Source organism: Dryobates pubescens, chromosome Z (assembly GCF_014839835.1).
Source record: "Dryobates pubescens isolate bDryPub1 chromosome Z, bDryPub1.pri, whole genome shotgun sequence".
NCBI classification, from domain to species: Eukaryota; Metazoa; Chordata; class Aves; order Piciformes; family Picidae; genus Dryobates; species Dryobates pubescens.
Window position 1 is genome coordinate 114145525 of NC_071657.1, and position 14938 is coordinate 114160462.

General features: G+C 46.0%; 1 protein-coding gene across 2 annotated transcripts in view; it reads left to right on the plus strand.

Moving 5' to 3' along the window:
* Positions 1 to 7171, plus strand: part of UPF2 (UPF2 regulator of nonsense mediated mRNA decay) — a 67624-nt gene extending 60453 nt beyond the window's left edge. For both annotated transcript variants that reach the window (XM_054178130.1, XM_054178129.1), the window contains exon 22: positions 6918 to 7171. In XM_054178130.1, coding sequence (XP_054034105.1) covers positions 6918 to 6927 — 10 coding nt within the window. In that variant the 3' untranslated portion in view covers positions 6928 to 7171. The remainder of the gene's footprint in view (positions 1 to 6917) is intronic.
* The last annotated feature ends 7767 nt before the right edge of the window (positions 7172 to 14938 follow it).

Consider the following 14938-nt stretch of genomic DNA (forward strand, 5'->3'; position numbering starts at 1 on the left):
CTAGAGAAGAGAAATCTCTGGGGGAATCTTATCACTGCCTTCTAGTACCCAAAGGGATCCTACAGGAAGGCTGGAGAAGGAATTTTCATAAGGATGTCTAGCAATAGGACAAGGGGGAATGGTTTGAAGCTGAGGGAGAGTAGGTTTGGACTGGATCTTAGGAAGTTCTTCTGTACAGAGGTGGTGAAACTCTGGAACAGGTTGCCCAGGGAGGTTGTGGATGTCTCCTTCCTGGGGATGTTCTAGGCCAGTCTGGATGAGGCCTTGAGCAACTGAGTCTAGTTCAGAGACATCCCTGCCCATGGTGGGGAGGTTGGAGTAGATGATCTCTAAAGTCCTTTCTAACCTAAGACATTCTGTGATAAACCCACAGTAAATGGAAAAGTAATTTATTTATTTTTTTTTTTAGTGATTGTCATGAAAATTCTAATTTGCAGTACTGGAGAACAGCCTCTGACTTCAAAAAAGTGTTTTCTCTTTGCTTCAAGAGGCTTGAGAGCCATTAAACAGCTCACTTATAAAGGGAAATATAATTAACCATGTTTTATGAAATCTGTTTAAGAACACTGATTGCCAGGAAAGAAAAAAAGATTGCAGTGAGAAATGTGACTCTAGAGAAGGCAACCTTACCACATAGTTTTTAATGTTGTTAAACCTCTTTATTAAAAGCAGTACCTCAAAAATCGATGCTGTTTTGAGAGTATAGTCAAGAAAGACCTGTTCTTGTCTGAAGGCCTATTGGGATGCAGCCACAAGCTGCAAAGTAAATCATATTCCAGTTAGTTCCAGGTCTCCTATTTGCATCTGGCTCTTACTACTCTTTAACCAATTTAATAAGGAAAAATGAAACGTGAAGTCAATAACAGGATGCTAGGATTTTATTAGCTAAATATTCCTATAATAAAGAGTAATTAATGGTGAAAAAATAGAATATAGCTAATAAGGAAAAATGTTAATTTAAAATTTCTTGTTTCAGCTGCTGAATGAGCACATTTTATACCTCACCTTCTGTGTAGTTGTGCTGGGTTGAGGGAGCCCCCTCTCTCCCCACCACGGGCAGGAATAAAACACTCAGATAAACGGATTGCAAAAGTGATGAAAGTTTAAATAGAGAGCAGTGAATGTTACAGAGAACCCAAAGCGCAGTGACAAAGAAAGATCCCAAAGCAGACCCAGAGACATCCCATCCCCACCTGAGGGTACACCCGAGACCCTCAGGGCTCCTTCTTCCCCCTCCCTCTGCTGGGCTAGTCTCAGCTGGCCAGGCCTGAGACTGCCCATCCCCCCGTGGCCTTGGGCCTAGCCAGGCCCAAAGCCAGGAGACATCTCCCCCAGTTACCGGCTGGCGGAGGAGGAAGAAAAAGAGAGAGTGCTAGACTCCGCACTGGATCTTATAGTGGTGCAAAGAATTATGGTAGGAAATACACAATTTCCTGTGTCCACCCCTCTGGGCTGGACTTCTGGACACAGGAAGTGAACACACCAGGGGGGCACCCAGCTCAAACTGCAACATGCCACCCCTGTATTTCATACCATAATCTTTGCACCTAAACACATCATCAAATCAGAAATCTCCTGATGACGTGTCCGGCGAAGTCCACATCTTCATCTGGGCGTCCACTCAAACAGTCTCTCATTCAGGCTCAAGTGTCAGTCCGTTTCAGTTCTTCTCCTCTCATCTAATGGAGCCTCCCGCGATGCAGAGTTCACTCTTCTGCGGTGCAAGCTCTTCATGGATCCGTTGGACATCCTGGTCACCTGGAAAGAACCTCACAACTTCTCAACCAAACCATCATTCCCATCTCTATCTACTCAGCGGCATATTTCCACCCCTGGGGCAAGCCAGTCAGAACAATCAGGGTCTGCTGCTTCTCCACCCCTCCAGGAAAACAGCACGCTGAGCCTCTCTCACCACCGCACGGACCTATCCCAAGCCCAGTGCTGACCGCTTCCAGCCGCGGCCCGAGGCTCCACAGATGCATGCCACAGGTACACGGCCCCTCCACTGGGCGTTCGCGTACCGCAGATGTGGCAGCTCCAAGTACACAGCCCCACCCCAGGAGAGGGAGGGGCCGCTCCACAACCTGCTGAGAAGAAGGGAGGTGGAGCCAGGTGCTAGGCGCCATTTTCGGAACTCGTCCGAAAACGTCGGGGAAGAGAACAGGGCTGGCCCCGCCGCCGCTCCGAGTGCACGGCCCGAGCCGCCGCCGCCGCTCCGAGCGCACGGCTCGGCCCTCAGCCGCCGCCACCCGAGCATACAGCAGGGCTCCAGCCACCTCTACCGCCGCGGTACAGAATCAAAATCGCCTCCACCCCTCGGGCATTCAAACGGCTCCTCCAGCGAAAACCATAAACGCGTCCCCAGGGCCCTTGAGAACAGCTTTCGAACTGAGTTCCCGTTCGCCCTTCCTGGGTATCGGGAGCCGGGCTCGCCCGCTCCGCCGCGGCTGGCCCTACCCCGCAGCGAGAACGGACCTGACTTTGATCTGCTCGCCGCTGCCCCCTCCGCCACTTCACCCCCCGCCGCTTCTGCCGCTCCGCAGAGAGTAAAGGATGGAGGAGGGGCAGGTCCCGCATTCTTAAGCGATGCCCCAGTTCCGATGGTTAAGAGCCACCCCTGCTTGAAATAGCAGGAGGGGCTCCGTGCCACCGGCTACGCACCAGGTGCCCCCCCGCAATCCAGGAGAACTCGCACAATCGCCCCAACAACAACAACACTTGAGCCCCAACTGCCAGAGAACCAGAACGATGCCCAGAACTAAATTTAAACTCTCTTATCTTTTGCAATCCGATCTCCAGAATGCACACACTAACAAACTCCTCTCCTGCCTGGCTCGCCAAGAATGTGGTGGGTTTAGAGGCAGACCCCCTCCCCACAACAACCATCCTCTGCTACCAAGAATGTGCTGGGTTGAGGGAGCCCCCTCTCTCCCCACCACGGGCAGGAATAAAACACTCAGATAAACGGATTGCAAAAGTGATGAAAGTTTAAATAGAGAGCAGTGAATGTTACAGAGAACCCAAAGCGCAGTGACAAAGAAAGATCCCAAAGCAGACCCAGAGACATCCCATCCCCACCTGAGGGTACACCCGAGACCCTCAGGGCTCCTTCTTCCCCCTCCCTCTGCTGGGCTAGTCTCAGCTGGCCAGGCCTGAGACTGCCCATCCCCCCGTGGCCTTGGGCCTAGCCAGGCCCAAAGCCAGGAGACATCTCCCCCAGTTACCGGCTGGCGGAGGAGGAAGAAAAAGAGAGAGTGCTAGACTCCGCACTGGATCTTATAGTGGTGCAAAGAATTATGGTAGGAAATACACAATTTCCTGTGTCCACCCCTCTGGGCTGGACTTCTGGACACAGGAAGTGAACACACCAGGGGGGCACCCAGCTCAAACTGCAACAGTAGTTGATGCATTGAGTAATACTGTATTTTGGAGCTTTACTTTCACTTTTTACTGATGCACCAGAAGTTTGGGGCAGCCTAAATCCCATGTCTGTTAGCCTCAGTCTGACTGATTGTCACAGACTATCATTGTCACAAACTGGATGAACTTATGGGTGTTGGTGTGGCACTGTCTTCAACTGACAGATCTGTCCCATGGTATATTTTAATTCTTACCTTTTCTCAGCTGCCGTTCTTCACCCTGTATTATGTCTTTTTCCTCACTACATGCATATGCTAGGGTAGCTTTCCATGAGAGCCATTCAACTCAGCAGGGAAATTCCAGCCTCCCTTTTCAGCTGTTATGTGGGAGGGTGTCTAAATCCTGTAGCTTCTTTTGGTGGACTGCACTGGGGTTGGAATAGAAAAGAATAAGGAAAGCTAGCTCCTCAGGTTTTTGTCTTGGTGACACGGTGCTGTGGTGGTTTGAGCCTTAACTGGGATTTAAGAGCTCAGATGGGGGACAAGAGTGAGAATCCCTCCCCAGCTCCCCCTTCCCCTTCCCTGATCAAGTTAAAAAAAGGGAAGGGGGAAGAATGGGGAGAGATAAGGGAAGGGGGGGAAAAATAAAGGAAAGAAAGGGGGATAAGGAAAAAAGGGAGGAGGTAAATCTACCAAGAAATAATTTGGAGTCAGTTTGGAAGTAGAGAGGTAAAATTTTCTTTAAACAGTGTGTGTATATATATAACAGTAACAGGAAGAGTTCAAAAGGGTAAGGAACAAGGATGGATTTGGACATATACAAAAGCAAGTCCTTTGAAGAAATGTGGATGCAGCAGGGAGAAAGACCAGGCCCAACCACGTGGCAGAGAACCAGGAAGTCAGCAGCAACTCTTAGTCCTTTTGTCCTGGTGAGGCAGAAGCAAAAGAGAGCAAATGGCTGCAGTGTCTACCTTTTTATAGGATTGCTGGACAGGGAGGGGAAGTGGAACAGACTAACTCAGTTTCCTGAGGGGAAAACCCTGCTCCAGGGAGAGCAGGGCTCTCACAACCCTTTCCCCCCGCTTTCAGGATGGGCTTAACCCATCACAGGTGCTTGTTTGACTCTGAAAATGTAGGTGCAAGTCTAGCCCTTATAGCAAAGGTGAAGAGACCTGAGCACAATTGCAGTTCAAGGGGGAAGGAAGGCAGGATTGTATTCATTAGCATACTCATTGATAAAGAGTTTGTTGAAACAACTCTTTTTAAACAATAATAATACCAAACAAAATCCCCTGCAGCTTTGTGGCCTTCTGGAAGCTAACTACTGAACTTCAGAGTGTTTTCTTAATAAAAGCCCACTGGGCTTACTGTGCCTTTGATTTGATTTTGTCATAGTATTTCATTTTTTGTTGAACAGATGAGAATATAAAACCAGCACAACTTAAGATTCTTTTACTTAGGTGAGCCTAGCTTTTGTGGATATATTTGAATTTGTGAGGTTTACCGTATGAAATTTGATAGTTCAGATCCTAGGAAACAACATGGGCACTTTAGTGTTTGATTAGTCCAGATGCACCTGCTCTGAAATGTGATTCTGCCAGAAAATATATTCTTGTGTGGCTAAGTTGATAACAGCTATTTAAAATCCAGCGCTACTCTTTCTTCCCAGTACAAAATGGCTTGGCTAATGTTCTACAGAATATAATTTCCAATTTTGCTGTCAAGAACTTAGTCATGCCAGCAGTAGTGAAGTGTTCAGAGTGGGTCTATCCACCTGTACATTTGTTGAGATTTCTCCCCAGCACTATGCCTGTAATCTGCTACCACATTCATTACTGTGGAATCCAGTTACCTCATGGTCTGACACAAGAACACACTCACTCCCTTGTGCAAGACAAGTGATGTTCTGTTCAATTCCATAGATCTATGAGACAGGAAAGAAGCTGGCTGTGGCATGACAGATACTTAAGTTTCTCAGGATTGAAGTTGGTACTCTCCAGTGTGTTTCTTCTCTTGCCAGTATACAGAAATGTGTATGTACTGTTTATTCTCAAAGGCTGGTTTTGTGGCAGGAGAGCTGAAAGCAGAGATCAGTCTCTGAAAGTCATTTCTGCTGTCTATGCAGGGAGCAGCTCAGAGCAGTCTGAACTTCAGATGCCGTTTTCCTCTTTGTCTCCCCCCTCTACAGCTTATGCATCGGGGGGGGGGGGGGGGGGGAACCATTCAGCAGAACAACACACACAAAGAACTGTTCATAAAGGAGCATTATGTTTAAAACAAAAATTCCAGGTGTTCATTGTTTCATGTTCCTGGTGAATGTGATTAGGGGAGAGATAACAGAGCAGCAAAGCTGAGATTAGTTGTGAAAAGTGGAGCAGGGAGTGAGCTTTGAGAAAGACCTGTTCGGAGGAGAGGGAAGGTGCTTGGAATTTGTGAAGAAATGCAGAACTCTAGAAGTGCAGAGAGCATTGTGGATTGATGGGGGGCAGGAAGGGATTAGTAAGAACTGTGAAATTTAATTTCAGAGATCTGACATGTTCAGAAATACTGAGAATTTTTTTATCACCTTGTGAGCAATGTGCAGAAGGACTCTCACATTCTCCTGGGTCCATTTCAATTTAAGTCCTGATACTGTCTTTCTGTCCTGGATTCTACCAGCTTCACTTATGCAACAGATCTGTTATCTTTCCTGGCTTACACAATGGTGTTATGCTTCTGTGCATTTTCACACGTTCCAGCTTTCTACTGCAACTATAGTTAGGTAGAAGCGTGTCTGTTTCTCCTTCATATGGAGTCAGTAGAGGCAGTGTTGGTCCTTAGGCAATGGTGTTGAAAAGATGGCTGTAAGATACTTATACAAATTAGTTGGTAGGAGGAAAGGGAGGTGGGGGAGTAGGTGGCAAAAAAAGATTCATTTTACACATACAGTTCAATATGTCTTTAATTACAGATACTGGCCAAGATTTGACCTTGCCGAATATCAGCTTGGATCAAGCGTACTGATTTGGAGAGAAAAGTGATGTGAAATACCTGGGCTTTGTTGAAACACTGCTACTAAGTTGGTTTTTTACCAGCAGTGTCTTGCCCGAATCCACTGAAACACTGTTTACTCTGCCTTATCTACCACCAGCATGCCAGGGCAGCTGCTGTTTTGGATGCGAGTCATTTTTACAAGTTAGCTACCTGCAGCTAGTACTCAGCCTTCTCCTTCCCTCCCTGTCAACAGCAGATTTATTTATTTTTTTTTAAGGGAAATGCAGAGGTAAAAGCATAATTAGGTAGCCAGGGTTGGATGGAGGAAGGCAGCTCTAAGGTCCCCCCAGAGTCTTCTCTTCTCCAGGCTGAACAATGTCAGCTCCCTCAGCCTATCTTCATAGCAGAGGTCATCTGCCTTCATCTGTCTGTCTTTTGAAAAGGTCATGCAGATAATAGAAACTTTTAACTTTAATATGTAGAGGATAAAAGAATATCAAAATCATTAATAATTGATTTCAGTGCTTGCCAACCTGCATAGTATTCGCTGTATGATACTAAACTTTTTCTCCTTTCCCTTCTTAGGAGACGTTGACCCAGCAGCCAGTGTCATTTCCTTAGGTCCTGTATCTCTGATGTTGTGGATAGTGGAGTCCTCCAGCGATTAAACGAGAGCAGTGGACACATCTCAACATGTCAGTCTAAGAGCGTTCAGAATCGAAACTTGGGACAGGCTGGGGCTGTGGGCCAGAAATAGCAGCTCCCCTCTTCCCCCCAATCCCACACAGAACAAGTGGAAGCTTCCAGTCATGGCCTACCAAAAAAACACAAAGAAAAAAGAGAAGAAAAAAAAAATAAAGAAGAAAAAGGAAAAAAAAAAGGTCAAAAAACCCCAAAACAACCAAGTGCTTTTTGTTATGGGAACCGTGTTGAGGGTTAATTCTCTCATAGGAGCAGAAGTAAATGAATGAAATGGTTAACTTGGCCAGTGAGCAGCTCAGTGAAAGCAAAGATCAACCGGAAATGCAGATGGATTACACTGGAATGGGAAAGGTCTTTGACGGCTCAGGATGTGGGAGAACAAAGTTTTGATCTTGAGGCAAGTTACATTATCTCCAGATCGAGCGCTTGGGTTGGAAGGATGCTCTCTGGGGCTGCAAATCTACAGAAGAAAAATGTGGAGCAAATGGTGAAATCTCAAGGCTAAGTCCTGGCAAGTAGGATAACTGCTTATCAAACACTCCTCAGCAAGAAAGTTCTTGATTAAGGAATAGCCTTTGCTGCTGCCTGTTGAGCAAGAAAAAGGGAGTGGGGAGGGATGAAAAACTGAAGAGCCAAGGAAGTAATGTCTCTTAAGGTTTAAAACAGAATGTGGAGTTGATTAGTACAGGGTGTTGACTCGTACTGCTTGGAACAGCCTGACACCAGCCTAAGGACAGGGATATAGTTGAACCCATTGTATGTATCATTGAAAACCAAAATGTGCCAGTCAGCATAATAGGAGGATGTCAAGGACTGGATCCAAATACTTTGTTGATCTTCATGGGTTGATAAGCCTCTGTTTAAAAAAACAAAGCAAAAAGAGAGAGAGATTCAAGTCTGGAAACAAGTAGATTTTTTTTTTTTCTTCAAAGTAGAAATGAGGTTTCTTGGTCTGTTTCTGACAATCTGTTATTTATTAGCATTAGTCTTCTGTTTGCTTTCAGGTAGAGGTAGTTAACTGAGTTAAGGAGCTCTTCTGTATGTTACTACTAATTGGTTTTTCTAGTTCTTTTAAAAGCCTTTTTACCACTGGTTTTGGTTTCTGCATGTAGGAAGAGAGACTTGTAAAATTGTAACATTTCATACAGAAATGCCTCCCGATCTTCACCAGCTTCAGAAATCTGACCTTTGCCAATGCTGCAATAAAGTGTTGTAATTTAGAGTTGCTGTCTGTCTCTACATTGACTCTCTTCTGACGTGATGTTTTGAGGAGTTTGTGGTACATTATGGGGCTTGGACACTGCTTCACTTGAGCAGTGTAATAGCAGATCATGGCATTTTACCAGTGCAGGAGGACTCCTGCCCCAAGGAATGAAGCACGCTTAGTAAATGCAAGATTTTCTTGCTGCTTATCAGGGAGCTGGAAACCTGCGATCATCATTTCACATAAGGTGCCATGTGCATGTGGTTTGACCTGAGTTGAGTTAACCTGGATTTGACTAGATTAATGAAGTTTTCTCTCATGGCTCATTGCATTGGCATTTCAGTTTGTGCACGTAAAAGGGTGCAATGCTGTGGTGGACCATACATGGACCAACAGCAGAGAGAAGCAGAACTCTTGGTGATAATTTGCTTGAAAGCAGTGAAATTATAGCCATATAGTGCTTGTGTTGTCCCCACACAGTCCTGAAATGAAGACAACAGCTACCTTCTGCTTTGACAAGTGATATTGTTAGCTGAAGCAGCTACAGAGGATTTTGAACTACAGAAGCTTGCCAGTGATGCTTTGGAGAGAAAAAGTCAAGATTTTTAAAATAGACCTGCTTCAAGTCCTGTTCTTTGATCACAGAATTGAACACAGAGTGGGGAAAAACTGCACATGCAGCTCTGGATGTTCTTTGATCCATGTGCTGTGACGACAAGTCAGGGCTGGAGAAGTGCTGGAATCGTTACCGTATGTTTTCCTCGAGGACTGCACTTGTTTGCATTGATTGTGGACAACTTCCATCCTGCAGAGCATGGCTTGGAGATTCGTTAAGCTCACATCCAGATGTCTTCCTCTGGATTTCTGACAGGTCTCACTGTAAGGAGGTCAGTACCCCAAAACCTCCACCATGATTTCACAACTGTCTCCAGGTGTGGCTGTCTCTGTGCTTACAGAAGGTACTTCCCTTGCTGTGGCAGTGGGCTGAGCATTCCCTACAGCCACAGAATTTCTGGGGCTGGACTATATTATCAAGTCCAGGCTATGGCCTAACACCACCACATCGACTAGACCATGTCACCAAGTGCAACATGCAGTGTTTCCTTAAACACCTCTAGGGACAGTGACTTCACCTCCCTGGGCACTCTATTCCAGTGTCTTAATTACCCTTTCTATGAGGAAGTGCTTCCAAACATCCAATCTAAACCTTGCCTGGTGCAGCTTCAGGTCATGCCCTCTCGTCACAAGTTGCCTAGGTCAGGAGCCTGACCCCCACTGTACTACGTGTTCCCTTCAGGTAGTTGGAGAGTGTGTTAAGGTTGCCCCTGAGTCTCCTCTAGGCTCAACAATCTCACCTCCTTCAGCTTCTCCTCCTAAGACTTTCCCTCCAGCTCCCTCACCAGTCTTGTTGCTCTCCTCTGGACCCCCTCCAGAACCTCAATATCCTCCTTGAAGTGAGGGGCCCAGAACTGCACACAGTACTTGAGGTGAGGCCTCACCAGTGCCAAGTACAGGGGCAGAATTACCTCCTAGTCCTGCTGGCCACACTATACCTGATGCAAGCCAAGATGCCATTTGCCTTCTGTGCCCCTGGGCACACTGCTGCCCCACGTTCAGCCATTGTCAATGAGCACACCCAGGTCCCTCTGCGAGGCTGCTCTCCAACTACTCCTCCCCCATTTGTAGTGCTGCATGGGGTTCTTGTGGCCAAAATGTAGGACCCTGCCCTTGGCCTTGTTAAAGCTCATACTGTTGGCCTTAGCCCATCGACCCAGCCCATCCAGGTTTCTCTGAAGTGTCTTCCTACCTTCCAGCAGATCAACACTCTTCCCCAACTTGCTGTCATCTGTGAATTTACTAAGGGTAGACTCAATCCCCTCATCCAAGTCATCAGTAAAGATGCTGAATAGAACTGGGCCCAGTACTGATCCCTGGGAGACACCAGTGGACACTGAGTGGATGCCACACCATTCACAACCACTCTCTGTGCTGGGTCATCCAGCCAGTTTTTATCCCAGCAAAGGGTGCACCTGTCCAAGCCATGGGCTGCTAGCTTTTCCAGGAGGATGCTGTGGGAGACTGTTTCAAAGGCTTTGCTGAAGTCTAGGTAGACCACAGCCACTAAGCAGCAGTATACTGTAAGGAAACCAGGCCTTTGTTTCAAGTCTTGTGTGATTCTTTTCATGTAATTTTTTTTCTACACAGAATTTATGGGTACATTTATTAATCACATTAGCTCCTTCAGGAATGTCTTCTGCAATGACTGTACCCATTGGTCAAATCTAATTTCCTCTTCCCTGATGAAAAATGCCTACCAATTCTTAATAGCAAATTAAACATCTAATTGTGGTTCAAGCTAAAGTCAACATCCTCTTCTCAATGTGCTTAGTTTCAAAAGCATTTATTTTATCCAACTCGAATAACTGCCTAAAAATAAAACACAAGTTCACCTTGGTTTTATTTTGCATATGTCAATGCAGTGCTTTGGATGGAATGTGGATCAAGGAAAAGGTCTTTAGAAATTTGCAGTACCGCATCCAGCTCTGGAGCACCAGAAGGACATGGACTTTCTTGAGGAGGAAGGCCATGAAGATGATGGAGGGCCTGCAGCACCTCTGCTACAAGGACAGGTTGAGGGAGCTGGGGTTCATCCTGGAGAAGGCTCTGGGGAGTCTTAATAGCAGCCTTTCAGTACCGGATGGGGGCCTGCAAGAAGGCTGTGGAGGGACTGTTTAAAAGGCATGAAGTGATAGGACAAGGAGCAATGGTTTGAAATTAGAGAAAAGTAGGTTTAGATTGGATGTCAGGAACAAGTTCTTTACCATGAGGGTGGTGGAACACTGGAACAGGTTGCCCAAGGGGGTAGTTGTGGTCCCATCCCTGGAGATAACTCAAGGTCAGGCTGGACAAGGCTCTGAGCAACCTGATCTAGTGGAGGATGTCCCTGCTCACTGCAGGGAGGTTGGACTAGATGACCTTTGAGGGTGCCTTCCAACCCAAACCATGCTGTGATTTGTTGAAAATAATTTGAGGTCACCTGGAGATTTCCTTGAGTGCAGGCAGAAATCAAACAAGGATTCAGTGAAACCTTTGAATTTTATTTTTCAAATCAGTTATTCTAATGTTGCAGTGAATGGAAATATGATGTCAGAAATTGTTCTGAGTGACACAATCGGTTGAATACAAGCAGCAAATAAAACCATTCCCATTTATTTCTGCTTTTCCATTTGCTGGCCCCACAGCCTGGTGGTGTGGCTGGATAGTATTGTGTTGCAGAGCAGTTCTGACTTGTTGCTCTAGGGATTGCATGGCTTCATTTTATGCTTTTTATTTTCCTTTAATGAATATTTAATGGAAGTGGTGAGGTGGGCAGCCTGGTTTTGATATAGGACCAGGGGATTAAGCTTTATTTTGATTTGCTCTTGCATATTCTCTCTGAGTAGTGCTGCATTACCAAGATTGCAGGATGTTTAATTAATGAAGTTATGTTTAATATCACTGCTCTTCTTTTCCTGCAGTACAGTGACCCACAGGTGTGACAGGTCAGGGGGGAAATCCTGCCAAATTCAAGCCATGGCATCCTTTCTGGGAGAGGAGATGCTAGCTGAAAGTGCTCTCATGGAATATTCTAAACCTGGGTTCTTGAGCATCCCTGGAAGTAGCTACCTGTGGGGGAATGTAGATACATGGAGAAGAAATTGTTTCATGTCCTTGATGGTATAAAATATTTCTGTTATCTTATCACTCTCTGGAAAGAATTTGAATTTCAGTCAGGCCCAGGCATTTGAAGTTGCTGCTTCACTGATGTGAGGCTTGTTGAGCTGGCTTGCTGACAACCAGAAAATGTGTGGCATGATTGTAGTCAACAACTTCTTGCTTCAGCTTTTGATAAGGTCTCTTTCCACATCTCTCAAGCCCCTAAAAGTCAAAGTAATGATGGGGGGGATTAAATCACTCCCATTGTAGGAGATCAGGTTCATGACCACTAAGTCTGTGGGACCTGATGTGATGCACCCTTGGTCATCCCAGATGCTGGAATATCTCTCTTGTGAAGAAAGGCTGAGAGCTGGAGTTTTCCAGTCTTGAGGAGGCTCCAGGGAGACCTTGTAGCAGCCTTTCAGTACTTGAAAGGGGGCCTGTAGTGATAGGATGAGGGGTAGCAGTTTCAGACTGAAAAGGATTGGATTTAGATTGGACATACAGTAGAAATTGTTTACAGTGAGGGTGGTGAGACACTGGAACAGGTTGCCCAGAGAAGTTGTGGCTGCCTCATCCCTGGAAGTGTTCAAGGCCAGGTTGGACGGAGCTTTGAGCAACTCAAACCACGTTCCTCAGCACCATAAAGAGTGGACCAGATCAGGGCACAAGACATTTAAAGACACACTTATGACATAGCACTTGAACGATTTTTTCAGTACATATTTTGTCTGTTTCACTTAGTACCCAGTCTGCCCAGTCTTGTTGCACAGGACAAGAGCGAGCATCTGCACAAAAGAAAAGAGAAGATCTGTGAATGCCATGTGGCCTCATTTCCTTGCTGTCTCCTAACAGCAATGTGGTCATTGTCCAGTGCAACCATAATAGAGGTCATTTTATATGTATTATGGCTTAAAAAAACCCATCTCTGTAGTGTGGAGACCTTCTGATTTGCTCAGCTTTTTAGTTTTGCTTTTGTTTTGCCTTTCCAGCAAAGCAGCAATTGTGTGCTTGGCAGGGCAGCGTGATGAGAGCTGTGAGGAGTTGCCACGTTCATCTCTGGTGGTTTGCTGATGCAGTCTTCTCTGTAGTTCACATGGTTTAACTTAAGTGATGTAGTGCCATGGAAAAGTGCTGAGTTGGATAGATGGCCCAGCATGGGCTGTGCAGGCTGGCAGCATGGCGTTTCCCAGCTCGCCCAGCTAAGCAGCACCAACCCAATGGCCAAGGGCAGGTGAGTAACAGTCCATGCACGTCTCATCTGAGTCATGGAATGATAGGGGTCGGGAGCACGTCCAGAAAAGGGCAGCAAGGCTTGTGAAGGGCCTGGTGCATAACACCTGTGAGGAGTGTCTGAGGGAGCCAAACCAATTCTATGGTTCTGTGTTGGCGGTGCACCTGCAAGGGAGGAGTGGACGGTTCAGGTGACCCTAAACTGACCAATGAGCCATTCTGTCCATGCCCTATTCAGTATACAGCTGAGAGATCACAAGGCTCAAGCTCTCTTCTTTCAACAGCTGGCATCCATGCAGGACTCTCTCTGTGCTGCCCCTGGTCCCAGTCTGTGAGTTCCTGAATCCAGTTCCAGAATCCAGCTCCTGAATCTGGTTCCTGTCTGATGCTGAGCCCATTCTGGGATTTCTGCCACATTATCAGTGGTGGCAATGCCTAATTGTCATCAGGGGTTGGGTTTGGTACTGGGTTTGTATCTATTTCATCTTGTTATTTTCATTAAAGCTGTTCTATTTTTCTTTTCCAACCCCAAAGTCTCTCTCCCTTATTCCTTTTCTCTTCCCTCTGGGAAGGGAGAGGGATTAAGAGAGAGTGTCTCTCAGTCATATAGTGGCCAGCACAGCCCTAACCCTTGGCCCTAGGGAAGTGAAGTATTTTCAAATTAAAAACATGAGCAATGATGATTGTATGAGCCTGCTCTTGCTCCACGATAAATGTAGTACTTTTGTTTTTCCTTTTCCTTTGAGCTTCAGCACTAATTCTTTCCACACCAAGGGTGTTTTTTTGTCAGTCAGAAGCCATTCTGCCCTGCTGAAGATGCTCATCTGAAAGGACACTTTGCTGCCACTCCTCAGAACTCAGCTATAAATAGGTTTTTCCAACCACTCCTAAGGAGATCCCAGCATGCTGGGAGTAGGAAACTATCTGGGCAAGAGTCAAACAAGTGAGTAAGTGTCCAAATATTTACTTCTATTGTTTGAATTATAAACTTTGCTTTTAAGTTATTATTGTCAGGGTAGGATTGTGGCATTAAAAAAACTTGGTGTTTCTGATCCTTGATAGAACAACAAAAAGACTCCTGCTTCCTTCCTTTCCTCCCACCATTACCTGGATCCAGGCCACTGGGCAAATAAAAACCATGTCTGACACACTTAAAAAGGAGGTAGAAATTTAGATTCTGTTGACATTTTGTTCTTTGACATTTACCTGCAGGAAAAAAAGTTTCTGTCGTGACCTTTTTGGCTGGAAACAAGTCATAGTTGGCAGCCCAAGAGCTTGAAAACTTTGTCCTGTTTCCCCCTTCTTGTCTTTTTTCCTCTTTTTTTCCCCAACTTTTTGGTAGCACCTCAAGGTTATCTTGGTGAAGACAGCCCTGTTGCATGCTCATTAACATGTTTCACATCTGTACCTCTCACAAGTGGGACCTGGGAAGTGATCTTTGGCTGCTGGTGATGCTCACTAAAGGTACTGTCACTGGACCAACATTTTATCTGCATCATAGTTGCTGGCATTATTCTTTAGCTTATGGAGGCTGTAGTTTTGTAACAGTTTAACGACTATTTGTTGTCCTTCCAATGAGGTGGTGCAGAGGTGGGTGGTGGAGACCCTGTCTCTGGAGTCTTTCAAAAGGTAAGGCGTCATGGGGCTTTGAGCAACCCAATGTAGTTGGGGCTCTCCCTGCTTACCTCCAGAGGTCCCCTCCAGCCCAGTGCATTCTGTGATTATGTAGGTAAATCAAGACAATATCACTGCTGTCCCACAAGCCCCAGTA